The following is a 27,018-nucleotide window of genomic DNA, read 5'->3' on the forward strand; positions in this document are numbered from 1 at the left end:
TTAGAGTTTTAGCTCTTACATTACTGTCTATGATCCATTTTCAGTTAATTATTGTATATGACAATACACAATCTTCTTTATTTCAATAATGTTTATAATTGTTAATTTAAGAGTCTTCTACTCCTTTTGTTAAATTTATTCCAAAATATTCTAGTCTATTCAATGCTATTATAGATGGAATTGTTTTAATTTCATTTTTGGAGCATTTCTGGGTAGTGTTTGGAAAAACAATTGATTTTTGTATTTAGATCTTATATCTTATTAACTTGCTGACTTGTACATTAATTCTAATTTTTTTTTAAAGTAGAGTTCTTTAGATTTTATTTATAAGAGATCATGGTATCTGAAAATATGGATGGTTTTACTTCTTCTTTTCCAATCTGCATGCATTTTATTTCTTGTTATTGTCTAATTACCTTGGCTAGAACTTCCCACACAATGTTGGATAGAAGAGGCAAGATCAAGAATCCTTGTTGTTTCGTTGTCTTGGGGGAAGGGATTTAGCATTTCTCCAATCAGTAAAATATGGCTGTGGGATATGTGTACATATTTTTGTCAAGTTGAGGACGTCTCCCTCTGTTCTTAGTTTGGGGAGTGTACTAATGATGAAGAAGTATGGAATTTTGTCAAATGCTAGTTCTGCATTTAGTGAGATGATCTTGTGCTTTTTTAAAAAAAAAAATCCAGTTAAAACGGGCATAAGATCTAAATAGACATTTTTCTAAAGAAAATATACCAAAAATGCACATTTATTCTATTAATATGATGTATTCCATTGATTGCCTTTGTGACATTAAGCCAATCTTGCATTCCAGAGATATGTTATGTTACTTGGTCATGGTGTCTAATACATTGTATATGTTACTTGATTCTGTTTACTTACAGGTTGTTGAGGAATTTTGCATCTATATTCCTAAGAGTATTGGTCTATGCTTTTCTTTAGTATCTTTGGTATGAGATCAAATTAATACTGGCCTCATGAAATTGGTTGGGAAGTTTTCCCTTCTCTTCTATTTTCTGGAAGAGTTTGTGAAGGAGGGGTGTTAATTCTTCCAGTGCTTGGTAGAATTCACAGTGGAACCATCTGAGTCTGGGCTTTTCTGTGTTCATAGTTTAGAAATTACTAATTAATCTCTTTATATGTTTCACATATAGCCAAATTTTCTGTTTCTTGAATGAGTTGCAACAGTTTGTATCTTCACAAGATTTGTTCATTTCAGCAAAGTTACCCAATATGCTGACATCTTGTTTATTGTATTCCTTTGTAAACTTTAATATTTCTGTAAACTCAGTAGTGATGTCTTCTTTTTCATTCCTGATTTTAGTAGTTTGATTCTTCTCTACATTTTCCTAGTAAATCTAGCTAAAAGTTTGCCAAGTTTGTTGACTTTTCAGCTTCTATTTTGATTTTTGTCTATTATTTATCTATTTTCTATTCAGTAAATTCTGCTTTAAACTTTGCTGTTTTCTCATCTCCATCTGGTATAATATTTTTCTCCCTCACAAGCTCTTTTTCTTCCTTTAGAAAGCATAACATGATTGGTAATTATTTTTTATATCTTTGTAATTTTGTGCTTTTTTTCTGTGTTGTTCATCCAGCCCCACCAGATTGTAGGCACCATGAAGACAAGGACCATGTGTAACTTCTTCACCATTTTTCACCATTTTAATGAGAGGAAAATGCAAAATCAAGGAACAGACTGGACAAAAAGATTTCATTGCTCTTTTCTTTACAACAAATGTAATATGAAGTAATATTCGTTAATTCCTGCACTGCTTCCAGACCTCTAATGGTGGTCTGGGGCCTCCAGCTCTAGTTGCTACTTCACAAGCAAGAGCTGGCAAAGAGAAAATGTTGCCTATGCCTTGTAATTTAGTCCCCACAGTCAAATGGGGGGAAGTTCTGACCCTTCCATTATACAAGTCAGAACATGTGAGTCTTTGGTAACACAATCATAGCTCTCTTAACTCACCTGAGACGTTCTGGTTAAATGTCCTATTTTTCTAAGATAGAAACATAGCAAATAAGCTATCAGAATTTCTAAAATAAAACCAGGTACCTTATCAGAAAATTTTCAGACATTTTATACTTTCTGTTTCTATTTCTCTTTAAAACTACTATGTTATCTAGTCTATTGCCTTGCCAAAATTATTATGTTCTTGTTTACTTTTCTTGCAAGTTGACAAGAGGCAAAGTTTATTGGTTCTTAGTGACTCGCATTAAAAGGAAAATTTATCACATAAAGTTGTTGGAAAATATTCAGGGATGCTGCTGAGAAGAAGAATGCCTCATAGTATAGGCATTTAGCAAATATTTGTTGAGTGAATGAATAACTGAAAACCCTTTGGAACTGTGTAACTAAAGTGACATAATGATCTTTGAAAAATGCTTTTACATGGCTAGATTCAGTGTCTTCCTTTGTAAAATCAAGAGATTGGGTCATATAGTAGTAACATCGCTTATTGATTTACTTGCCAAAAATTGCTTTCAGTATTTTTCCCTTCTAATTTAAAAACATAAAACTGTAAAATCATGCTCTGTTGAGGAAGACACATGGTGTACTTTTTAAAAGAAAGGATGCATTGATATAAAAGGAAAATAAAACTTAAGCAGATGAGCTATCCATTGATTCGGCTTGCAAAAAAGTTAGATGTAACTGAACCCAAAGATGAGGAAGTAGTTAACTCCTCTCTGTTACTTCCCCTCCCTTGGAACTATAATTATGACACATTTTCTGTCCATGGACCATAGAAATGAATTAAACCTGAAACCATCATCAAAAAAACAACTTTGCCATATAAATTGAATTATCTTAAGGATACATTTTCATTTTAAAAATTACCTTGAAGACAGATGTGTTGAGGGAATTACAACACTTGCCCAGCTGAGTCTAATCAATTTCTTTTTCCAGTTTAAAACTCACGGCTCCCCATTGTCTATAGAACAAAGATCCAATATATTATCATGACATACAAGCCTTCCCAGCCTCAGACCAGGGCCTGTCCCCAGTTTTATCTTCTGAGTTCTGCTTCACAAACTCCCTGGCATCTCCAAACAATGTGCTGTTCCCAGAACACTCCGTGAACTCCACACCTTCCTTCCTTCCTTTCTTCTGTTCCTTCTGACAAATACTCTCCTCCTGGGTTGGAGTCTTCATTTCTTAAAGTTCCACTTGATGCCACCTCCTTTTCGTCTTTCCTAACTGATTTCTCTCTCACTCGTGGTCTGATAGTCATCGCATGGCATTATACCCAGCCCCTGGGTCTTCTACCCCGCTCTGTTTGCTGAGGAAGGAACAATTTGTTTTTCATGTTTACATTCCACACCTTTTTTTGTTCTCAACACGTAGAAGGGACTCAACCTTTTTTTTTTTTTTTTTTTTTGGTGTTAAATTGAATTGCATAACTTCAGGAATATAAATGAATGGTCAAGACTTCAAAGCTGAGGTAAACAGGTGTGAATTTAAATCTTAGTGCTGCCACCTAATTCCTTTGAAATCTGGAAGAGCTGCTTAATCTCTGGGCTGCCTTTACCTAATCGATAAATTAGGATTATTAAGAATACCTATCCTGGAGGATTTTTTGTTGTTGGGGGGAGGTAATTCAGTTTTTATTTACTTTTAGAGGCAGTACTGGGATTGAACCCAGGATCTTGTGCATGCTGAGCATGTGCTCTACCACTTAAGCTATACCCTCCCCGCCTCTGCATCCTGGAGGATTTTTGTAAAGATTAATTCAGAAATGCCTAGCGTGGTGCTTAGCGCACTGTAGTTGTTCTTTAAAATGAAGTTGTTTAATAACAGTGAAATATCTCGTGGGAGAAGAGACCAAGGACCAAGGATGGACAATCAGTGACAGTGGGGCAGTCTGTTCTCCCTGGGACGCCTGTTGCTGAAAACAAGGAGCTTCCTAAGCAGGGGCAGCCATCCAGGGCTGAGATCTGTCCACGTTCACAAAGCTGGGGGAGTTGCTCGTGCGCGCCTCCAGTTACAGACCCTGGGAAAAACTCACGACAGGCAGGATACAGACTCAGTGCTCTAGAGACAAAAGTAATAAGTAGAGTTGAATTACAGTGGGGCTGTATGATTAAAATCAGTGATTGCAGACATTAATTCTAGGGAACTTTTAGAACAGAGAACTCAAAGTAAGATTTGATAAACTCTTTATAAATTATTTAAATATAAATATGTGATAGAATTGTGTTATTAAAATCAATGTGACTTTTGATCTTAAAATTGAACTTTTTTTTTAATCTATAGGTTTTGTAACACAGGCTTTCAATATCTCTTGCTTGAGTGGTTCTAAAACTGTTTGAACAAGCTTCCCTATTCCCAGTCTCTCTTCTTAATTATAATAAGCAACCCAAACAATAGCCAGCTCTTTTGTGTGCCAGGCACTTTGAGATCGGGCTTTTACCTCCCTCTCCATACTTGTCTCTTACACACTCTGACTAGTACTTTAAACCCTAATGATATCACCCTACTCTTGTCCCCTGACCCCATCAGATTTTTTTCAAGCCTCTGTGGCTATGCACGTGGTGTCTCTTCTTGCTGGGAACCTGTTCAGGCATTTCCTTTTTTGGATACTTACTGCTCCAGCTCGGTTCAGTTGTCACCTTCTCCAGAAGCCTCCCTTGACTCTGAAGTGCCCAAAAGATCCTGTGACGCCTTTACCGTAGCACTTAATGCTATTAGGCTGACACCAGCTATTCATGTGACCCTCTCTCTCACCAGCCCTTGTGTTTCTCTATTCCAGGAACCCTCCCGTCCTCTGTAAACCCAGAATCTAGCATGCTGCTTGGTAAATAGTAGGTCAGGCAGACAACTGGGCGATCACCTCTGTGTCCTGAATAATGTGGCTTCTGTGATAAAACATTGGCTAATTTAGAACCCAAATTATAACATACGTTCTATCCTGAGTTTGACTTATTTTAATGTTTGTTATGGTTGCATCAGATATGACCGTTTATTTTCTTTTAGAAATAGTATTCACTTCACATTTTGTATTGAATACAATTATATATTTTTTTCAGTTTGGGGATTTTCAGTCTGTTTTTTCTTGATATTTAAAAAGAGAAAGTTAAAATCATTTGTGGCACATATAGATACAATAAAAGATACAATCCTAGTAGTGATTTGTTCCTAAAGACAGAGAGAGAGAGAGAGAGAGAGACTGATAGCAATTTTCTACAGAAGGTTGTAATGTTCTGAAATGTTGTAAGTTAGAGAACCAAAAATGATCTGAAGAAAAGGATTATATTCTGTGCTTTTCGTTTACCAGTTACTTGTAATACTTCATTGTATTTGCATGTCATTTTTGCATTAAAAAAAGGCCGTACCTGAAAGCTCACTGAGTGTGTTTTACAAAATGGAACGACATTCCTACGTTTATGGGGCGCCTGGCACATCTGACTCTGCTCTCATCCGCAGCAAGGGAGGCCTCCGCAGTGGCCCGGCTCCTGACAGGAGTTATTAGCTTTAGTATGATCACCAGGGCCCCAGGGAGCTGGCCCCGGGATGAAAAGCAGGAAAAAGCTGGTCATATGGCTCAGTGGGCAGAGGAGCCCTGGCAGCAGACATTTCTGGAGGCACGACTTGGTAGCGGAGAAAAAGAGTGTGTATGAGCACACAGGGGGTTCTCTATAGGGGGTATGTGCCAGGAGTCAGGGCTACTCAAATAACAGGTAGGAGTTTAAGACAGAAAAATACCTTTTTATTACTGTTATTACCATCCCATTTTTAGTCAAGAGTACAGTCATTTGGGGCAATCATGAATTGTATTGTTTTTTGTTATTGTAATGCGTTGTCATCAGCTTCCGTCATTAGAACACAACATTGGGGACATTCTGCCTATGTTCAAATCCACAATTTGCCTCTGACTACCTGTATGACCTCAGGCAGGCTTCTTAAGTTCTCTGTGTCCCAGTACCCTCATCTGTGAGCTGACAATAATAAGACCAAGTACATTAATTGTGAGAATTACATGATGTGAAATGTATGGCGTACTCTGGAGGGAGCCTGGCGTGCAGAAAGTACTATAGAAATATTCACTGTTAGCAGTACTGTGATTATTTATTCTACAGATATCTCCGGAAACTTTTTCTATTTTGCTAATTGAGTTTTTCTTCCAGAAAGTCATATCAAAGGATAGAATATCCCAGAATATGTAAGTTCATATTCTCATTAAATATAATTTACAACATTTTGATATTCTGCACATGCCTTATTTGAATGGTTTGTCCTAGCAGGAGTATGAACCCTATAGACACCTTTATCAAATTACAGCCATACACAGCAACCTGGGATTTTTTAAATAAAAAACAGAGGCATTATCTCAATGGTAGAAAAATTTTAATATTGACTAGGCAATTCACTATTTGTTCTTAAAATGCACTCATATTTTATTTTGTAGAACTTGAATACATTGGAAACATTGTTTTCATAGTTTTTCCCTATATTAGAAAACTAGACTATAAACTTTATCCAGTGATGTGATGACTCCTCCTGGCTAAAGCTTTTGTGAGGGTTACATGGCCACTTCCTTCCCCATCACTCACCTTGTTCAGAGCAGCAATCGCTGAAGTATCATATCCTTCTCATTTTGTAATTCAGACTAGCCTCATATTTTAAGTATATATATTCACTGAATAATTCAAGTAGTATTAAATGTTTTGCATTATCACATGTTTACATTTTAATTAAGCTTATATTTTAACAAAATGTACTTTCTTCTTATTTTTTTAAATTCTTATTTTTTATGGAAGTGTAGTTGATTTACAATGTTAGTTTCAGGTGTACAGCAAAGCAATTCGGTTATACATATACATACATGTATATATATTTTTTCAGTTTCTTTTCTATTACAGCTCATTACAAGAAATTGAATATAGGTCCCTGTGCTATACAGTAGATCCTTGTGGTTTTGTCTATTTTATATATAGTCAGTGTGTATCTATTGATATTAATTAATAATTAAGATGTGTAATCTTACTTTTTAATTTCTTTTAACATCTTTGTTCACATACATATATACTCGTATTTTTTGTCATGTTAATTCTTTTAAGCCACTGTTGGTTCCTTCTACTAGAGAATCACGTCAGGCATGGAAAGAAGGTTCGTGGGTAGCTCAACAAGAAGTCAGACTCGTCATGACATGGTAGAAGACCAATTATCCCTACCCTTGGAGTCTTGCTTTCATCATATGTAAAGTGGGGCTACTAATACTGGCCTGAGATTTGACGCGGTCAGGCCTGCGATGACGTGAGTGCTTGCTCGCGGGAGGCAGTCAGCACATGTGCATGTCCTTCCCTTCTTCATTGTGTCTTCTCCACCCAGATTTTAGTTGTAAGTTTTTCAAGTTAAAATGCTTCTCTCTGCAAAACGTCCCTTTTCTTTTGGATACCTGAAACGTATGATTATGTTCAAATGGGCTTTCCCTGCTGTGCTAACAACATATCAAATGCACAGAATATCACTCCCATTTGTAGTTCAAGACAAAGCAAAATTAACCGCAGGGGCAGAGCCTGCTGGTGCTAATGGGAGGGCCAGCAGGTCTCCATATATTGTCCCTCCTGTTACGGAAGCTGTGGTTGCATTATGATCTTTGCAAGGCATCTGGGGAACCCCTCCAATGTGACACGTACAGTGGCAGGCTTGCTTTTTGAGAAAATATTTTCTAAGAATGCATAAGGCTGAAAGTTTTGAGGCCTATTATTTTACCTTATTTTGTTCTCAGCAAGACAGTTACATTTTATAGCCAGGAAATGAAAAAAAGAAAAAGAAAAAAGAAAGAACTGTACAACTTTAGGAAGTAGTAGAACTTGTCTAAAATTAATTAAGCATCCATCTTTTCCTCTTTTTGAAATCTGCAGCATATACGTCTGTGTGAATATTTCCATGAATCTAAGCGTCGGGCTGTGTCCCTTGTTTTCTGTAGCTGGAAGTGCAAGAGGCTTGAGGTTGTTCGAGTGCCCTTTAACTTGTGCTCTTCCGTATACATGTCCTCAGAGAGAGTGTGTAGCAAAGGATCTTGGCTTATTTCACAACAGTCATTTTTCCCATTGACTTTCCAGAGACACAATGGATTCCTTCTCAAATTATCATTATGAATACCGGGTGGAGTTCATAAAAGGAAAGCCTGTTTGTGGGGTGGCTATGACTGTAGCCACCAAGAGTTTCTGTCTCACATCAGGTTTCTGTCTTGCACACTGTGTGCATCGGCCCATGGAAATTCATCAGAGTTAACATTTAAGAGTTCCTACCAGCTCGTGGCTCAGCAGCTTCTGATCCCAGTAAGCAAATGTTAGTTGCTCCGTGTCTGAATGGGTCTGTCTCTCCAAACTTTGACGTGAGTGGTGTTTGGCCCTGTGACCTCTGCTCTAAGCAGTTCCAGGAGAAATAGTTGACTTCCATTTTCATAGATCGTTCTTGTTGTAAGGACAAGAGTGGTGACTTTCAAGCTTGTACATGTCAGGACTGGAACCAGAAATCTTCATCAGCTTCTGCCCATTTCTGGAGCTCTCAGATGAACCACTTGATCTACGGCTCTTTGTCTCAGTGTTTGTTTCTGGGAGACGCCAAGCTGGGAAGGTCATTGAGAAAATTTGCTAGAGGAGCTGCTCTGGCTTACTCTAGATTACTCTTACACCTGAGACAGTAACGCGTACGCATCAGATCATTACATGTCTTTCTTCTACCTCTCAAAGAAAATGGTTATTGTCTGCAAATTCCGGAAATTTCTAAGTTGAGCAAGTACTCTAAATTACTGCCACTCACATTCTGCACTGTGATTCTTTGTAGAATCTATTTTTATAAGTCCTGTGTTGAAATTATATATATTATATATATGAATGAGATTATATATATATATATATATATATATATATATATATATATATTTGAATCAGAATACTATACACCTCAGCTTGCATTCAGCTTCAGTACATCTGATAATACTTTTTCTGCCTTGAAAATGAGATCCCCCACAGCCTTGCTTTATGCACAGGGAGAGTGACGAGTGATACTGAATTTCAGCCAGCTATTAAAACATGCCGTCCCTCAGATCTTTCAAAACGTGAAGGGAAACGTCTAACTCAGTCTTCTGGTATTGTCTGACATTGTACTGAATATTGGTGTAAATTAACCAGAGGGCCTAAAAAATGCTACTCATGGGCTAGGGCTTCCTGGAGCATCCACGGAAGAAGAATGAAATGGATGTCTCCAAAGAGGCACGGTTTTGATGAGGAGGACAATGGCCAAGTGAGATGGACAAGACTGTACTTTGTCTGAGGCTTGGTTTTCATATTTCTTTTATGTGAGCAGGTTCTAAAGTTAGAAACCATGCTGTTTATCCAGTGGTTGTTATCAGCTAAATAATCACAGTATAGAAATAGATAAGCCTTACGAATGAATCCTCTTTCCCTGAAGCTAATTCTGAAAGAAGTTGTCAGTTGTGGGACACAGTTTTACTTGCTCCCGTTCTTGTAAACCTGGACATTAAGGTGCACGTTGTCCTGGCTGTTGGGTCGTGCTTGCATTAGCTCACCAGAGTTGTCCCCAGAAATACGATGTTCAAGGCACAGCCTTTTCTGTAGCAGTCAGCCTCTGCCTTCACCTTTGATGGTGGTGCAGATGAGTTTGCATAATGTGGAGCCCTTTTTAAAACTTTACATTTAAAGGCACATTTTAAACTATAATTCTGTTTAATAAATCTGTGACTTTTGATAAAATTGTGACTTTCTGACCCAACCCTTAGTTGTGCCTGTGTTCCTCAGAATTGTCTTGTTATCCATTCTTTAGCCGTTGAGATAATAGAACTCAGCCTTTCAGAAGAGAATGACATATATTTTGAGACAATAGCACAGCATTTTATCACTCCACAGTGGTTGCTCTCTCGCCTAATAGGGAAAGGATTTAAACCAGATAAAGACCAATATCAGTTTTTTTGTACCCCCTCTCCCCCTTATTGTTAATATAACTTTCAGGATTCATTACCCAAAGGTGTTCTACCATTGTTTTCTTCTTGAATAAACTTTCTCTTCTTTACATTCAAATGAAGGATAAAAGAGAGAAAGAATGCAGAATAAAGTGTTTTTATTCCAGAAGAGTGATAAAAGAAGACATCTTTGAGGAAAGAGTGTTCTGGCAGAGATCTGCTAGAAGTGAGTAAGTGTTTCATGCAAACATCTGGTATAAGAACATTCCAGGCAGAGTAAATCACAAGTCCAAGTGTCAAAGTGGGTGTACAGTTGAAGTTTTAGAAACATTAAGGAAATAAAGGTGGCTAAAGCAAAATGAGAGAGAGAGATGTGGCAGGTAGAGTAGGACTTGGAGGTTGCTGTAAGGATAGTTATTCTAACAGTGATGGAGGGCTGTTAGAGAATTATGAGCTGGAAAATGGTATCATCTTAAATTATTCTAGAAAATGTGTCTTGTCAGAAAGACATTCATAGAAAATACACACACACACACACAAAAACCAACAACTGATATCTTATTCATGTTCATCTTAAAAGTCAAACCCAGGAAAAGCAGACATGAAGTTTCAGGAAAGTAGAACAGATGAGAAAGAAAGGCTAATGTGAGGATATACTGTTTGTCACTATTACAAGTAACGATGCTCCGTCTCACTGGGACCCTCTGTGGAATGTTAAGAAATGTGTCTCAGAAATGTCTGCCTGGTAGATAGGAGAGGAAATAATTTATCCTTGAGTTCTTACCCTCCACAGTGGTCAAGGGTGGGCCTACATGGTATTAAGACCACAACACCCTCCGGTTGTGATCTGTTAGTGCTGAGTGGGAATCCACAAGCTCCCATGTGATGAGTCAGAGAAGCCCCTGGACAGGAAGGGGAAGATGCCCGGGGCAGCCTGCAGGCAGGTGGTATACAGGAAGCTGCTGGACACCAGCTCAGAACCAGTCACTTAAGTCGTAACTGGAACAAGAAATACAGACCAGAAGATGTGCAGTATTTTATGGGAAGTGTAGACTATGGATTTCCAGATGAAATGTCTTCTGTCTAGATATCCTCTAAGAAGAGAACAGTTTCATGATCTCTTCCTTGATATTTTATTACAATCAAATCTTTTCATTACAATCAAATTTTAACAAAGTTTTCTTGCTTTCTCTCTTTAGAGAGACTATAATAAAATTTATCCTGTATATAAATCTCAAGGATGCTTTTATTCTTGATGGAGCAATGGAAGAGAGAGAGAGAGAGAAGAGTTTTTAAGTGTTAATTACATACAAAATTTTTTCAGCATTGAAAATAATTGTACACTAAGAGTACCTAACTTATTTACGTATTTGCAATTTTAACTACTTTAAATAGAGTATTTCTAGGAGAAATACTGCATGTAATATATGATTACAACTGCTATGTAGCAGTTTATACGTAACATAATTTGGTATAAGCTCTAAAGATGTCCCCCAAATGACTGAGTACCACAAGCCCAAACATGGGCACAACTGCATTAATAATACTGTGTATCGAGTGCTGCTAGTTTCTATAATGTTTGCTTTTTATACGCGTACAAAACAAAAAGGGTGGTGCTAATATACTTTCGGAGCATCTGCTAGTGCTGAGCTCTGTTAAAAAGTTGGAGGATTTAGCAGTAAACAAAGCCAGTACAGACCCCTGTCTTCCTGGAGTTCCCGTCCTCAGGGAAGGTTACTATCTGCACTGAGTCACGGATGCCTTGTAAGAGAAGCTGAAGAGCCTTTGACACCATATGTTATGCTGAGGCCACCACAAAATGCATCATTTTGGAAAAGAACGTTTTCTCCCTTCCAAGCCCTACTTCAGTGCTGTTCATTTTTAATATAGGGTGGATGGAATGGCTCTGGGACAGCGGCTAAGGCATTAACTTCTGTTTCAGTTTGCTGTTCTGCAGAAAGTACTGCACTGCACAGTTGCTAAGGTTGCATATTAGTAGATTCTTGACTTTATAAACTTGGAATTATACGCTGCTTTCCTGAAAGTAAGGGTTCAACCTTTACTGTTTTTAGATTCATGTAAAATGGGATGGATTTGGAGGCCCTGACTAGCTACAAGAAGCTCATCCCTTCTTCACTTTTTGCCATCACACTCAGTGGGGCATTTCAAAGTGTGTACGTCGTTGAACAGAACGCGTTTGCCAGACAGGGAAATTTGTGGGTTGAGGCTGTGTGGGCAGTGTGCTCCTCTTTCATCTTATTCAAATGTATTTCTTACCTTCTGCAGAGGGATGGCTCTGTTGAATATGTGTATGTTGTGCTTTATAGTATCAGTCAGTGCCTCTTTCAACACCATTCACAGTAGAGAAGGAGAGGGTTCATGGGGTACTGAGTCTGTCAGTTCACATCAAGCTGAAAGTTCTCACCTAAAAATGTTTCTTACTGTCCTGTTACTTGCAATCTTAACTTCAACTATGCCATGTTTCTTTTAATATCTTAGAGGAAGATAGAGAGATAAGGAAAGAAAACAAACATATGCCAAAATATTAGCAATGATTTGATTTAAGTGAAGGCCTTCTAAGAGTTTGTTGTCATATGCATATAATTTTCTATAGTTCTCAACATTTTTCAAAATGTGAGGTATAATCCAAAACATTCTGAAAACCATATAATGAGAAATAAAACAAAGAGAGGGAAGACCTATAGCATTAAAAAGACTGAGCATAAAAAAAATCAGATGATGGTAATATATTTGGGCCTTGTTTGAATCCTGTTTTTGAACAAACTATTAAATATTAGGCAGCTGGAGCTGTTTGAATGCACTGACTGGATTTTTGATGATAGTAAGGAATGACTGTGGTCTGTTTCTTTGTTGTTTTTATTTGTTTAGGTCTGATATTGGTTTCATGATGATGTTTTAAAAAGTTCTTCTGTTTTGAGATACATACTGAAGGATTTACAGGTGACATTGTGTGAACTTAGGAATTTCCTTTGAAAACTATCTGAGACAGGGCCAAGGATCTGAGGTAGGTTAGGATAAAGCGAAACAAGATTGACCCTAAGTTGATAATTGTGAAACTGAGTGGTGGTTACATGGGGGGTTTATAGTGTTCTCTCTACTTTATTTTTTTGTTTGTTTTCTGCTTAAAAGTTCAAACATAGTGAAGTGCTGGGGATCAGATTATTTGGGTTCAAATATGAGCTGCCCATTTATTTGTTATATATTGTTGAGCTAGGTATATTTAACTCTCCTGTGCCTAGTACTCTCACCTGTAAAGTGAGGCAATGTCTGGAATACACATCTCCATCATTAACCATGGTTGAGTGAGTTAATACATACAAACTCTTAATCAGCGACTGACCCTAAACAAGCGCTGAATAAATGTTCGCTATATTTTAACTTCGTTTTGTCCTTTCAAATCTAGGCTAAGGCTAGTATTTTTGAAAAATGCAATTTACCTGAGAACCTCAGTTTGCTTTACTCAAAAATTTCCCACTTTTGTGGAAAGAGTAAGTAGGAAACAATTATTGCTTCTCTGGAGGAATATCAATCTTAGGCAGACAAATAAAAAAAAAAGCCTGACACCATAATAAGAAATAACCAAAAATGTAGAGAGAAGAAATAGCTTAGCTGTAATTGTAATTAATGGGCAGAGTCAACTAGTTTGCAAAGAAATTGCTGTTCAAAAATACTGTTTTGAAAGCTAATTCAGCTTTGAACGAAAGACTATTGCCATTATAATACAGCTCACACTGATTGGAATTTTATCTCTGCTTCGCACACTTTAGCCATGAAATCGTAGTACTTAATTTTTGTTTCTTTTAATTTGGATAATCCACAAAGTATTATTTTGAAGATTTTGTAAAAATTCAGTAAGCAGTTTAGATCTATATGACTCATTTTCATCTTTTTAAACAAATGAACATTTTTTTAACATCAGAAGTAATCAAAAAGAATAACAGGGACTATTTCACGAACCTGTTGAGGAATGGTAAAGTAATTATTGAAATTGACCACTCATATATGAACAATCTGAATGACTTTGCAATTTATTACTTCTTGCTGTACAGTTGATAAAACTCATAAAACCTAACAAGGGATCATTGTCTTTAAAGTGAGAAAGAGAGGGCTGTGTGTTCACAGATTATGGCAAATGCGTTATGCCTTACCACAAGGTCAGGTACTAGCTACACATACAAATGATGGTGAACATGTGACGTGTACACACGTGTATAGCACAATAAAGTAAAGAAAGTATTCATCATTCATTAAATGACCAGTAGTAAGACACTTTCAAATTTTGTAGAAGCAATTTAAACATTCAAACTGTGAGTTCTTTCTAGCCTGTATATTAGTGAGAGGAGGATTGCCATTGACATGGAGAAGACTGTGCTGTTTCATCTCCACATCCTAGTGCCTAAGAGAGTGTCTTACAGTGGCGCCTGAGGCCTGAATATGCAGTTATTTTGAATGTTAGTGAAGTTGAGCCTGAGCCAGACTGTAAGTCAGACATAAACTATATGCTGCGGTGGGGATGAAGTTTAGGTTTTTCTTTAAATCAGTGCTTCAGTGAAAGACTTGGACAACGTTTCAACATGTAATGTTTATTCATGTCTGGCAACGTTAACATTTAAGGAAGCATAAAATAGTAAGTACATTTAGATTTCAACAACCTAAGAGCCACAAACATTTTTCTATTTTATGCTTCGTAAATGAAAGCTAATGATAACTCACTGCGTTTTTCATATTTTCAGGAGTTTGATTGCACAGTCATCTTTATTTACTGTGAGCATGATGAAAGAAATCTGCTTGTACAGTTTAATTCTTTTCAGTTTAGGTAAATAACTTGCAGAAAAGAATCTCATTTTCCAAAGACTGGGGAATTTTTAGAAGTTCAACCTAAATTGATGTGACTCAAGATGAAAACATTAGTCAAATGAAATCTAGTTGAGATGAATATAGAGATATTTAGGGAAGCAAACAAGCAAACAAAAACATCAAACTTGAATATTTGCACACCAATATGGACTTCTTCATGGAGGACACATTTTGGAGGTTGTTTAGAATTTAGAAGTCTTACATTAGCTAAGCCATTGCCAGAAATCGACAGTTGAATCAACAGCTAAATGAGTTTCTTTCTTTCTTTCTTTCTTTTTTTTTTCCTATGCTAACATTGCAGAGGAACTTGTTCCATCAAGGGCTTCTGTTTTTCTTCTCCGTATTTCTACAGTTCTTTCCATCATTTATGGTGACTTCTTCTGTTAACCTTTAATTTTCTTTAACTCATAACTTCTCGTAATTTGGTTTGCTGGTATTTTATTTGCTTTATTTTTCTCTTTGTCTGTTATATTAATCATTTCCAATTATTATACTAAAGTTGACAGCTGTCAGAAAAAAAGTAAACGCAGAGGAAAACTAATTGCTTGCTTTTTTTTAATTTTATTTTTTAGGATTATGCTGAGAAGGAGAACACCATAGCAAAAGCTCTGGAAGACCTGAAGGCCAATTTTTACTGTGAACTCTGTGACAAGCAGTACTATAAGCATCAGGAGTTTGACAATCATATTAATTCCTATGACCATGCTCACAAGCAGGTAAGAAAGAGTGTCCAAAGACACCAAGTATTTCTGAACTTTTATAATAATTTGAATTGTGTAGACTGTATGAATATCATATTTTTTCTTTGCTGTGTGATTTTTAAAGATGTCATTCTGGGATAATAATTTGATTACTTACAACAAAAGTTTTAATTTTTTTAAAGAAAACACTAAAAGTAAAGTCTGAAACAAATAACTAATATAAAAAAATACCATTTATTTGCCTTTTAGTGATTGACAGTAATTTGAAAATTATATTCTTCAGGTGGTGATCCTCTGAATATTTTCAAATTTGTTAATTTTTAAATATGTTAATCAACTAAAGATACTTACCAAATATAAATGAGTCCATTCATAGTTTCTTATAGAAGGCATTTCCCATTTAAACTACCGTAAAATATTTTTTTTTAAAGTTTTGGTATGGTAAAAACAATCTAGGGTAACTGGGTTGAATAAATACTTAATATGTATATGATTTAGTTTATTTTAATGCTATTTCATTTTCCCATTGATTGAAAAGCCAAGATTGATTTTTCCCCCACATTCTATGTAAAGATGAATTTAAATTAGTGACATCAGAAGTGAAATTAATAGTACAGATTTTATTTTCTCAAATATATCAATTCAACTGCATACGTTGTTTAGCTCACTTGATATGGTACAGCATGCTTAGTTATCATCAACTTACAAATATTTTCCTTTTTAGCCATCACTTACAAATATCATCCAAATACCATTTTTGGTATTAATAAAGGTACATTTTTTTTAATCCCATGAGCTTGCACTAACTTTCTATTAACATTTGAGTAATTTAGCATAAGTATGAAAGAGTGGGAGGAGATGATCACATTAAGTGCTTATGGACCAATGGCATCTATTTTCTTTTGTCAATTCTTCCATTATCTCATACCAACAAAACTAAGTTTGGGGAGGCTATTGCAGGGAGGACGTTAGCCTTCATTTACGTATGTCACTAATTAATGCAGACTAAACTTCATGATCTGCCCTTGCCTTCCTTTTTCCTGGTAGTAGATCCACTGGCAAACCAGGTAAGGAAAAGGTTTTGATGGAAATATCATTCCATTTCCTACATAAAAATGCATACATATAAATATACCATCGTTTGATTTGAACATTAAAATCCATCAGAAAATAGTATTGATTTCATTCTATGGTAACATGTGTTTTTTAATAAAAAGATTCTGGAACCCTCTTCCCAATGTGGTAAATCTAAGAAAGCTGTTTCTCTGATTTTTCCTAATATATTCCTGTGTTCCTTATAAAAGTGCAAAGGTAGAATATGCTATTTTATCAGCAGGGTATTAAAATGTATTTAAAAATTCTTTTTAGCTTCAGTCATGAATAAATATTTGCTGTTAGCAATTTTTAAAAAGTATGTATATTTTATGGTATAAACTAGGTATTTGGGAAAGTGTGTGTATATGTGTATTTTAAGAATATCTTATCAACTGGGCATTAATATCCTTTGCCAAAGAATGCTTCATTCAGCCATAGGTTGCCTGGGAGACCAAACTCAGATTATCATGAGGACCTTTCCAGCTCCAAATTCTATGAAGTTAAGATGCCGTATACTGTACACAAATAACCTAAGGGAATTCAGGATAAATCTGGTTTGCTCTTTTGAAGCTCCAATCACGTCATAATACTCAGGAGCGTCAGGCTCTGGAGAGAGACAGACTATCTAAATGACCATGAATTCTGGTAGACAGCAGAGTCTTACTTGATTAAATTAACATAAGACTATGTTTCAGTAGCTGAAAATACTTGAATCTATATGAGCCCATCCCTAGAGGATAGTAGCTCATCTTGGAGAGTGTCTTCCTAGAGAATGCACTCCCTTTTCGGAACAGAGACCTCATCCCCATGACAGCTATCTCTGTTTCTACCACAGAGTTTCCAAACCTTGGCCACTTTGAATGAAGTAGAGGGGAACAAAATTTTGAGGTGGGCAATTCAGATTTCTTTTTGTCCTGAGAACTGGAATTGAGATACCAAAAAGCCCCAGCAAAAACAAAAAACAAAAACAAAGAACAAAAAAACCCCAAACAAAAACAAACAAACAAATAACAGCTGCCTACTCTCTGATTACAACTGGACCTAACACTTGAAAATGTCATCTTGTGCTGTGGCTAAATGCATTGAAAAGTTTAGAAAGCTGGTGGAGAGGACAAAACAAATGCACAGAGAATGAGATCTGTGTGGCCACGTGAAGGGACACGAGTATGGAAATAGCAATTTTGATTTTGAATGACTTTCAGAGAATAGCGGTCTTTCCAGCAGTTTATCTGTAGATTCTATCCCTGGACTCTGAGAGATACTTCAGCTTGCTACTAATGAATGAACTTAAAAGGAAAAATGAAGCAAAACCCTAGCTCAATACTTATTATTACTTGTGACCAAAAAACAAAACAAAACAAAACACCCTTTCCTAAAATATTGACCTGTCTCAGTCTCAAAGCAAATTTTTTGGTCTCCCATAGAAAACACCTACGTGAGAAGTACTAATACTCAACGTCCATGTAATTTATATTTCAGGTAGGAAAACCTTCATGTGATTAGGACACTTCTTGAATGGAATTAGAAAAAGGCAAAGAGGCCCCACATCTGATACAGTCTCTCGCTACAGGGATATGATTCCAAGGCCACCTGCTGCAGGGAGAAAGGGAGGGGGTTACTGGTGGAATGAGCCCAAGCCCTGCCACTTACCCACCTTGGGTGAAATAAACAAAGGCTTGGTTAATTCCTTTGTTCATTCTTAAGGAGGATAAATGAGAGAATGCACATGAACATACTCTGCAAAGTGTAAAAAAAAAAAAAAAGTAAAAGCTCAATACTTAATTCATTTTTATTATTAATACTTACTAAAATTTCTTTTATTCCAGAATGTTCGGGACTCTGACAGTTTGCCTTTGAGACTTCCTTTATTTAGAATTCCCAAAAGGATCTATTTTTGCTTCAAAAAAGGCTTAGAGAGTCTGAAACATAGGGTAGATAATCTTGACCTAAGAGCTTTTTACCTCCCATATCTTTGCAAATCCATGTTATGGCAGGGTATGTGTTGCATTTGAATTCTAAGCTTCAAAGGAAAATCTGTTTGTCTCATCCACATGCTCCTTGGATAACTTCAGAATCTCTCTTGAGCTCTTACCACTAAGACCTGCTAACACAGAGTTAGAAAGAGGAAGAAGCCCAGATGTATTGGCAGTGATCACAGTAGCTCACAAGTTAGAATTGATTTTTGAAATATTTTCTTTTTACCTTAGAAACTTGAAAACCTCTGGATCATAACCCTTTAATGGCAAAGATTCTTTTCTTTATATCTTCATCCCTCACAGCATCTAAGGCAGCATTCGGCACAGGTTAGACCCCCAATCAATGTTTTCCATACAAATAAATGTAAAGAGGCTGGTGTCAGATTCCTTTTGAGATTTTGTAATAAACCACAATTTCAGAGTAGGTAAGAGTTTCAAAACAATGAAATTCTTTACTTATAGATTTATACTTAGATGAAACTATTTGTAAGAGAATATTACGTATGAGAGTGAAGTGACTGTTAGAAGGTGGATGGGTATTTTGAATTCTTCCATATTCATGAGTATTTTTCCTTTGTAACAGTAATGTTACTGATTATAATAGAGCAACTACTTAAGTAGCATGTGTTTGGTGCATTCTTCAAACTGTTTCCTATATATAAAACTTTTTAATATTGATGTATTTTGGATGTGTATTGTCAATCATTTTTTCTTAATGTGGGGAAATTATTAAAAGCAAATAACACTTTCAGAACTACCTCAGAGATTTCACTTTCAGTAGGGTAGCACACAAGAGACTCCAAAGGGCTCTTGTCTTAGAAAACAAACAGATCTTCTACAATATAAAATTTTTATTGAATTAGTGAGTTTCTAGAAAGGGTGATATCTCCAAAGAGCCATCCCACCACCACAGGAGGGTGGGGGAGCTGAGGCTAGTGGCGAAAGCCTGGGCATGCGTGCAGTCATAGTAACCTCCAAGATGCGAAACTGAATGAAGAGGAAGCCCCACTGTGAGCTTTGTAGCCTGGAAATGAGCTGTGAACAACAGTTGATAAACTCTAAGACTTATGGATTAAAATGAATATTTCCCCTAGTTCTTGACTGAAACATGTACAAGGTACTCTGGAAAAAAAACAGACTTGATTTAGATTTTCCACTGAATATGATTAAGAAAATCAAAGGCCATAATCAGAGATCAAAATCTCAATGTTTTTTAATGAACTTCACAAACTGATTCCACAATGTGTACGTAAGGGTGAATACAATCCTAAAAAGGCAACTAACTGAAGTGGGGAGCTCTGTCCTACCAGGTACCGAGTCTGTTATGTGGAGCCCTGCTGGTACAGATACGGACAGATTGCTGAATGGAGCAGAATCCAGAGCCAGGACACGAAAACTCACTTACGTTTGGACATTTGTTACACAACAGAGATACATAGCACATCAGTGGTAAAAAGATGTACTTTCCAAAAACTTGTATGAAATGATTGGCTATCTTTATTCTTTTGATTTTAATAGTTAATTTAATTAATTTAGCTTTTTAAAAAAAAATAGATTGATTACTTCTTCACATAAAAAACAAATAAAAAGGCAAAATCAATGTCAAATCAGTTAAAGAGTTTAACATAAAAAGCAAAACTTAAAAAATTTTAAATATATCTTGGAAAATATTTTTATGACTAAAGAGTAGCATATAGATAATTAAAGCATTGAAAGCACACAGCATTGCAGAAAGATTGATAAGCTACATCAAAATAATATTTTATTACAAGGGATTTTCAGTAAAGAAAGTAAAAGGACAAGCCAGAAATTGGGAAAATATATTTGTAATATACATACCAAGAAAGACTTGGCATTCAGATCTTACTAAAAATATGAATGCATAAGAAAAATAAAAACCCAGTAGGAAACTGGACCAAAATAAGAGGAAAATTTACTAGAGAAGAAACACTAAATGCCCATAAATATATTACAGATTGGTCAAAAATGAGCAACCATTTTGCATCTACCAAATTGGAAAAAATAACTTTGATGATATCAAGTCATAATGATGTGCATCAAGGGAAAATCTTACACATCATTTGTGAAAGTATGAATTGATTTGGCAACTCAGAAAAACACGCTTACAAATTTATGCATTATCATACCAAAACAAAACAAAAAAACTCTTCTTTATAATAATATCTATGAACAACACAATTTGTAAATAAATCATGATATATTCACACAATGCAAAATTATTCTGTAGTTCACATAAACTAACTATAGGTAAATATAACACGAAAGAATCTTAGAGATGTAATATTGAGTGAACAAAAAGTTGAGAAAGAATACACACCTTTCATTTTGTTCATAAAAAAGCAAAACTTAATGCTATTTTTTTTTAAGATTATAAACATGTGACCCGTTCCTCTTTGGGAAATGGAAATTGGTGCATATGAAACTCAGGATGGTCGTTACTTTGAAGGGTGAAGTAAGGTGATGTGATACCAAAGGGTCACATAAGCATACAAACTATGTTCTCATTCTTAAACTGGATCGTGGGGTCAGTTTAAGGCTTCATGTAATTGCCTTCATATGTCAAATACTAAAGACTAAATTGTTAAACAAAGAAGTAAAGTGAAGCAGATGTTTTCTCAAAGCCTCTGAAACTATTCTGTCACAGTTGTAAAAGCTGCCTTAATTGCAGTTAAGTAGTAATTCAATATTAAATTGAGAATTATAATTGAAGTTATTGCTAACTTTTCCAGGTGCCATTCAAATATTTCACTGTTTTTTTTAAGTCAGCATTTCTCTCCTATTTAGTAATTTATCAGGATCATCTTGTTTGTTAAACTTCAATCAATATCAAAATAAAGTTTTCAAGGGAAAAATTTAAAAGGCAAACATTTTTTAAATATTAAAAAAAAATTCATTTCCATTGCTCTTTCTTATTATCATTTTACCAGGCCAATTGCTTACTGTTAATGTAAAAAATGCACAAATTTTTATCATACTTATGTTTTTATAGAATGCTTTATTCAAAAGCCCAGAGAAGCACAGGATTTTTTAATGTGCATAAAATATAATTATATGCTGATAAGTGACAGTTTAAATGCAAATCATTATTTTAAGCTGCATAAACATACAAAATAATGGTGGATTTATTACTTTTAAAACATAGAAAATAGTTTTTCATAACAGAAAATACAGTTATTTTAAGAATAGGGAGGAGAGTGAGGCTCAGTGGTAGAGTGCATGCCTAGCATGCACAAGGTCCTGGGTTCAATCCCAGTTCCTCCATTAAAAAAAAATAAGTGAGCAAATCTAATTACCTCCCCCTACAAAAAATAAACAAATGAATAAAACAAAGAATAACTATACATCCCAATATCCTAGGACAGTCTCACTTTGTACACATCATCCTGGCTTAATTATTAATAGAGTTCTTACTTAAGTAATAAATAACATGGTTGCAATAGATATGTTTATTGAAAAGCAGCAACATTTTTGGCTACATTTTTTAAACAATCATTTATATTTTAACTGTAATGTGTTTTTCTGCATAGCTTTTTCACAACATATGTGCTATAGATCTTTTTTGTTTTGGTTTGGTTTTTGATTTTAAGTGGAGTTACTGGGGATTGAACCCAGGACCTTATGCATGCTGAGCATGCATTCTACCACGGAGCTATACACACCCCCTTGGCTCTATTTTAGAAAGATGAAAATTGAATGTCAATGGCCTAGTAAGTCTGACCGTTCATGTTAGTTATATGTTTACTCAAACTCAGCAATGTCAAAGGAAGCTTTTAAAAAAATCTAAGAAATCACATACATTTTTTGTTTGTTTGTTTGAGGAAACTATATAAACATACATTTGTATGTTTAGCAAATGCACTTGAGTCAAGAGACCAGGCAGGCTCCATTACAAACTCCTGCTAAGGGCAGAGCTTTCCATCTTCGCCTTCCTGGGTCCATTTCTTCATCTATATCCAGAGAGATGAAACTAAATGTCCTCATTGGCCTTTCGGGTTCTAAATGTTCAAGATTCTGTATCCTTAAGTATAATATGTAAATCTGTGTGTTCATAAACAATCACGTGTATTTCCTTCTCAATTCTACATTTTCTAAGTGATTCTTTTGTATAAAGAGATTATTAGAATAGTTTCCAGTGAAGTTGTCATTCTGAATTCTAGTGATTGAGATTAAAAACATTTTTTAAAGTGGGAAACTCAATATCTGGTAAAAAGAAAAGATTTTCCCTTAAGCCCTTTCACCTGTTCATCCGCCCTGAAACTAGAGCCACACTGTGTCTGTCTTCTCACCTGGTGGCCTGTGGGCAATTCAGAGTTATTTTCTCTGTAAGAGATTTGTCACGCTGCTGCTATGAAAAGATAGAAAAGGGAATGATTGCCTTATTGCTGCTGCCCTTCAAACATCTTGATTCTTACTTTAGCGGCTTCAGTGTGGCTGAAATATCTCCCCAAAGGCACCGAAGTGACCTTCACCCAGCAAGTCAAGATTCAGTGCTTTATAGCGTGCTGTTTTGTCCTGCTCCAGAGGAAGTCTCTGTCAGGCTGGGTTGTTGGAATTTGCTGTCCTGCAGGGACTTGTATTGCTATAGAAATGGAGCCGTTTTATTCTCAGATTTGAACGTTTCCTAATCATTTAAACTTCTGTTCCATAATCTGATACTTGAGAAAGAAATCACCTCTATATTTGGGTGTAAATTTTCATCCACAAAACATTATTTAAAGGTTAGTAAGAAAATATGAGATACAGGTAAAGCCATGCATGATTCAATCCATTTCAAACATCCTTCCCAAGAGAAGCGCACACGTATGTCTAGCTCATCACTGAGCTGCACTGTTTTGACATTTTTTGTTCAAAAGCCGTGATTTGAATAGAATTAAACTGAAGGTTTTGTCCATTCTTGAGTCTGAGCCAGACTCTGGATAAAACACTCATTTCTAGTATCCAAAGCGATGCCATTTTCCTAAACTTTCCCCAGTGGTGCTGAGGTCTCCTTCCCTTCCGTCTTCTGCCATCTATTAGGTTGATGGCTGTCCGTTGAGTCAATTCATGTTCAGGGTAGACGAGAACTACTGCAAGTTTAAGCACAGGTTCCTGCTCTGTGTCACCTGCATGTAATTATTTTGAATAAGAGAAAAAAATGGAATAGTAGAGGAATGAACCTAATATTAGAGATTTTATTTTATAAAGTAAATTATGTATTGTAAGCCAAAAATTAAAAAATGTTCCTCCACCCCTTTGTGTTTGTTACTACTAAAATTTTTAGTTTTAGGAAACAGCAACAATAGCAAAGGAAACCATTTTGAGCCAAAGTATGTATCTTTATTTTTATCATAATGATTATTTATTAACTCTTAGGAGTATATTCTTCCTGTAGGTTACATAATGCCTTGATTGGTGGCATCAATAAAGCTGTATCCCTTTATTTTACTATTTTATTTTTATTGTACTATTTTAATGTTGATACATTAATAAATATATTTGATGAGGCTGTATCTACTTTGGGAAATAGTTTATTTATAGATTTGCTTTATAGATTTGTCTTACATTTATATTTGTCCTACCTATAACAGATTGATTCATACCTGTTTTTTTTAATTGAGACAGATTCTGGGAATTATTCTTAACAAAATAAAATTTTTAAGAATAAAGTTGATCCAGAAAAGCTATTTAAACTCTAAGATTAGCATAATGTGAGAATTTGGGAGCAGTGGTTATCTTTAAGCATCCTGAGAATTGAATGTTTATCTCCTAATCAGATCAAGAACCAAACCTTAAATTATCTTCTCAGAGGATTATCTCATAATAAATTTCAATATTCTCTTGGCTTCTATAGAAATGAAGACACCAGGATTTCTGTTATCTGTAGTAGGAGGTGGAAATGGTATAGAACAAAGAAACTTTAATTCCAGATGAATATTGGAATCACCAGGACATCTTTAAAAAATAGTCATCTCAGAGTCTAGTAGAGGTCCATGACATATGTCTTATGTTTGATACTTTCCAGGTGACTGTAATATGAGGCCAGGGTTGAAAAGGAGAGTGGAGATACCAAGAGTCATGAAGTTACTGTTTCAGTTGCTGTCTGATGACATGTTGCATGTTTCTTTGATATTGAGGGATAGTAAAAGTACAGTTCTTCTTGATCCAGAACAATTGTTGAATACGTAATAGAACAAAGATAGAGAAGGAAACAAAGAGAATGGAGAGAGAAGCAGTTTGCGTATGTGTTCTGATTTCTCCTCCTCAGGACACGATCCAGAGATGGGGAGAAGTATTACAAAGATATGGAGAAAGTTGGTACCTTGGAAGGGGAATGCCTTTTGGGCTGCCTGCTCCATATCAGTGTGAAACTCAGCCAGTATCACAATACATTTGGCAGCAGAATGTGTTTAAGAAATGAGCTTTGCTGTCTGGCTTTCCCAGGATGTTCTGTTTAAATATCCAGTGGATAGTGCAGGGAATTTCCCCTTGCTCTTTTGGAGGGACTCAGAAGACAACTGATTTGAGAACCTGTGGTCTTGCCGTGGAGAGGGAAGAGATGCAGGTAGATTATGGGAGACAATGAGCAGAGTGGAGAATATGACTGATTCCAAGATGTTTGTCTTGCCAGTGAAAATGAACAAGGGGTTGAATTTAAGTCACCTGAAGAGGGCTACTGAGTCCTGACCAAAGTGAAGAAACAAACGATAGGATATGACAGACTTGAGAGATGGAGGCAGCACATGCCCTGTGGTTAGAGAAATTAGATACTGTATGTAGAGACACTGTATGTATCTTTATTTATTTGTAAAGATACTGAGCAGTTATTCCAAAAATACCCATTAATAGTAATGTATCCATTTAAAAATAGGTTGGAATGCTGTACATCTTCTACCCAGAGGGGGATGACTCAGGTGGTGGGGAAGTTGATTTATTCAGAAAATAAAGAAGCAAACATGTCTTTTTACATTTATGACATAAATGTTCCAACCAGCGAAATATTTTACTGATGAGCATTTTATTGTTAATGATACAAATGTTTTTCGTTTCCTTTTTCAAGCTCTGACAATTGACCAAGTCCAACCAAATTGCCAGGATATTTCAAATTATCTCAAATTTGATCTTGAATAAGTGAAAAGTAAACAGCCTATAGAATGGTTCATGTATGATATTTGCCTGGCTACTTTAACATTTACCTATTTTTTAAGGATAAAATGAACTATTAAATTTAGAAGTCACCAGCTAGTATCTTAAACATAACTCAGTTTCAATAATCTAGATAATTTGTATAAGAACAAATCTTATTTGTAAAAATAGACAATAATGCCTCATAGATAACTAGAAATAGCAAGAAGATGAAGGCAAAAAAAAGTATATATACAAATGTATATTTGTATACATATGGTTATTATTTTTATATTACATCCCACCTGCATTCTTCCTTTATCCAGGAATATAAATATTTGCAGTCTTGGTTATTTGAGGTTGGGTAGCACTATAAGTAATTAAATCTCCATGAGCAGCTTTGACAAAGAAGAATTCTGGCAGTCCTTTAACTCACTGCATTTTTGTAAGATTGATTTCTTTATTATGATCACACCTTCGGATAGCAGTACATGATGGTATTTGCAACTCCGTCTTTGAGAAAAATTTCCTTTTTTGGGCATAAATGTCTTTTCTTTTACTGTATGTGTGGGTAATCTCTGCTTTTTCAAATTACCAAAGGTATGACACCTTTTAAAAAATAGAGAGGGAGACTTTGAAGAAGTCATTAAATTGGCAAACACAACTTGTGGTGTAACCTGATAGCCTCAGTTCTTCATATGCTGAAATGCTGTTGTGTCACTGTGATCATCATTCTATGGACTGGCAACTCCTGAAGTGCCGTGTATGATTATCGTGGTATTATTATATAGACCTTATAGTGACTCTAATAGAAATGTTTGTTCTAAGAAAGGCAAGAAATAGGCTAACTATAATATGGATTATTCATAATTGTATTGCATAATACTAGCAACTTTCAAATGACTATGACTTGCAAATAGTAGTCACTCTTTTCATATTCCTTACAGCAAGGTTCTAGTCATTTTCTCTTCATTTTATCCTCAGCACATAAGTACAAGATCTTTTCTTTAAAAAACACGCAGGGCTAATCATTGGGTATTTTAACACTTTGTATTTTTCAGTATTCCTCCTTCTAATTTTAATGTTATCTAATCTACTTGAAAATAGCACTTTTCCCTAATGATGATATTATGTTCCTAGGGATAGAGAATGTTTTTTTTTTTTAACACCTTGTTGTTCTGTGCTATGTGTGTCACCATGGCTTTGCTTTGGTTTCTCTGGGTGTAATCAGTAGTATTCAAAATCCTTTCCTAGTACAGAAAAAATAGTCTGAGGACAACTTAAAAATAGTTGATGCTATGTGAAGATAATTA

General features: G+C 35.6%; 1 protein-coding gene across 1 annotated transcript in view; it reads left to right on the forward strand.

Annotated features, from left to right (window-relative positions):
* ZNF804A (zinc finger protein 804A) overlaps positions 1-27,018 on the forward strand; it is a 244,206-nt gene that overhangs the window by 176,114 nt on the left and 41,074 nt on the right. Inside the window, exon 2 of the mRNA XM_010991717.3 lies at positions 15,384-15,527. Within this exon, the coding sequence (XP_010990019.3) occupies positions 15,384-15,527 (144 nt within the window). The remainder of the gene's footprint in view (positions 1-15,383; positions 15,528-27,018) is intronic.

The sequence above is a fragment of the Camelus dromedarius genome, chromosome 4, assembly GCF_036321535.1.
Source record: "Camelus dromedarius isolate mCamDro1 chromosome 4, mCamDro1.pat, whole genome shotgun sequence".
NCBI classification, from domain to species: Eukaryota; Metazoa; Chordata; class Mammalia; order Artiodactyla; family Camelidae; genus Camelus; species Camelus dromedarius.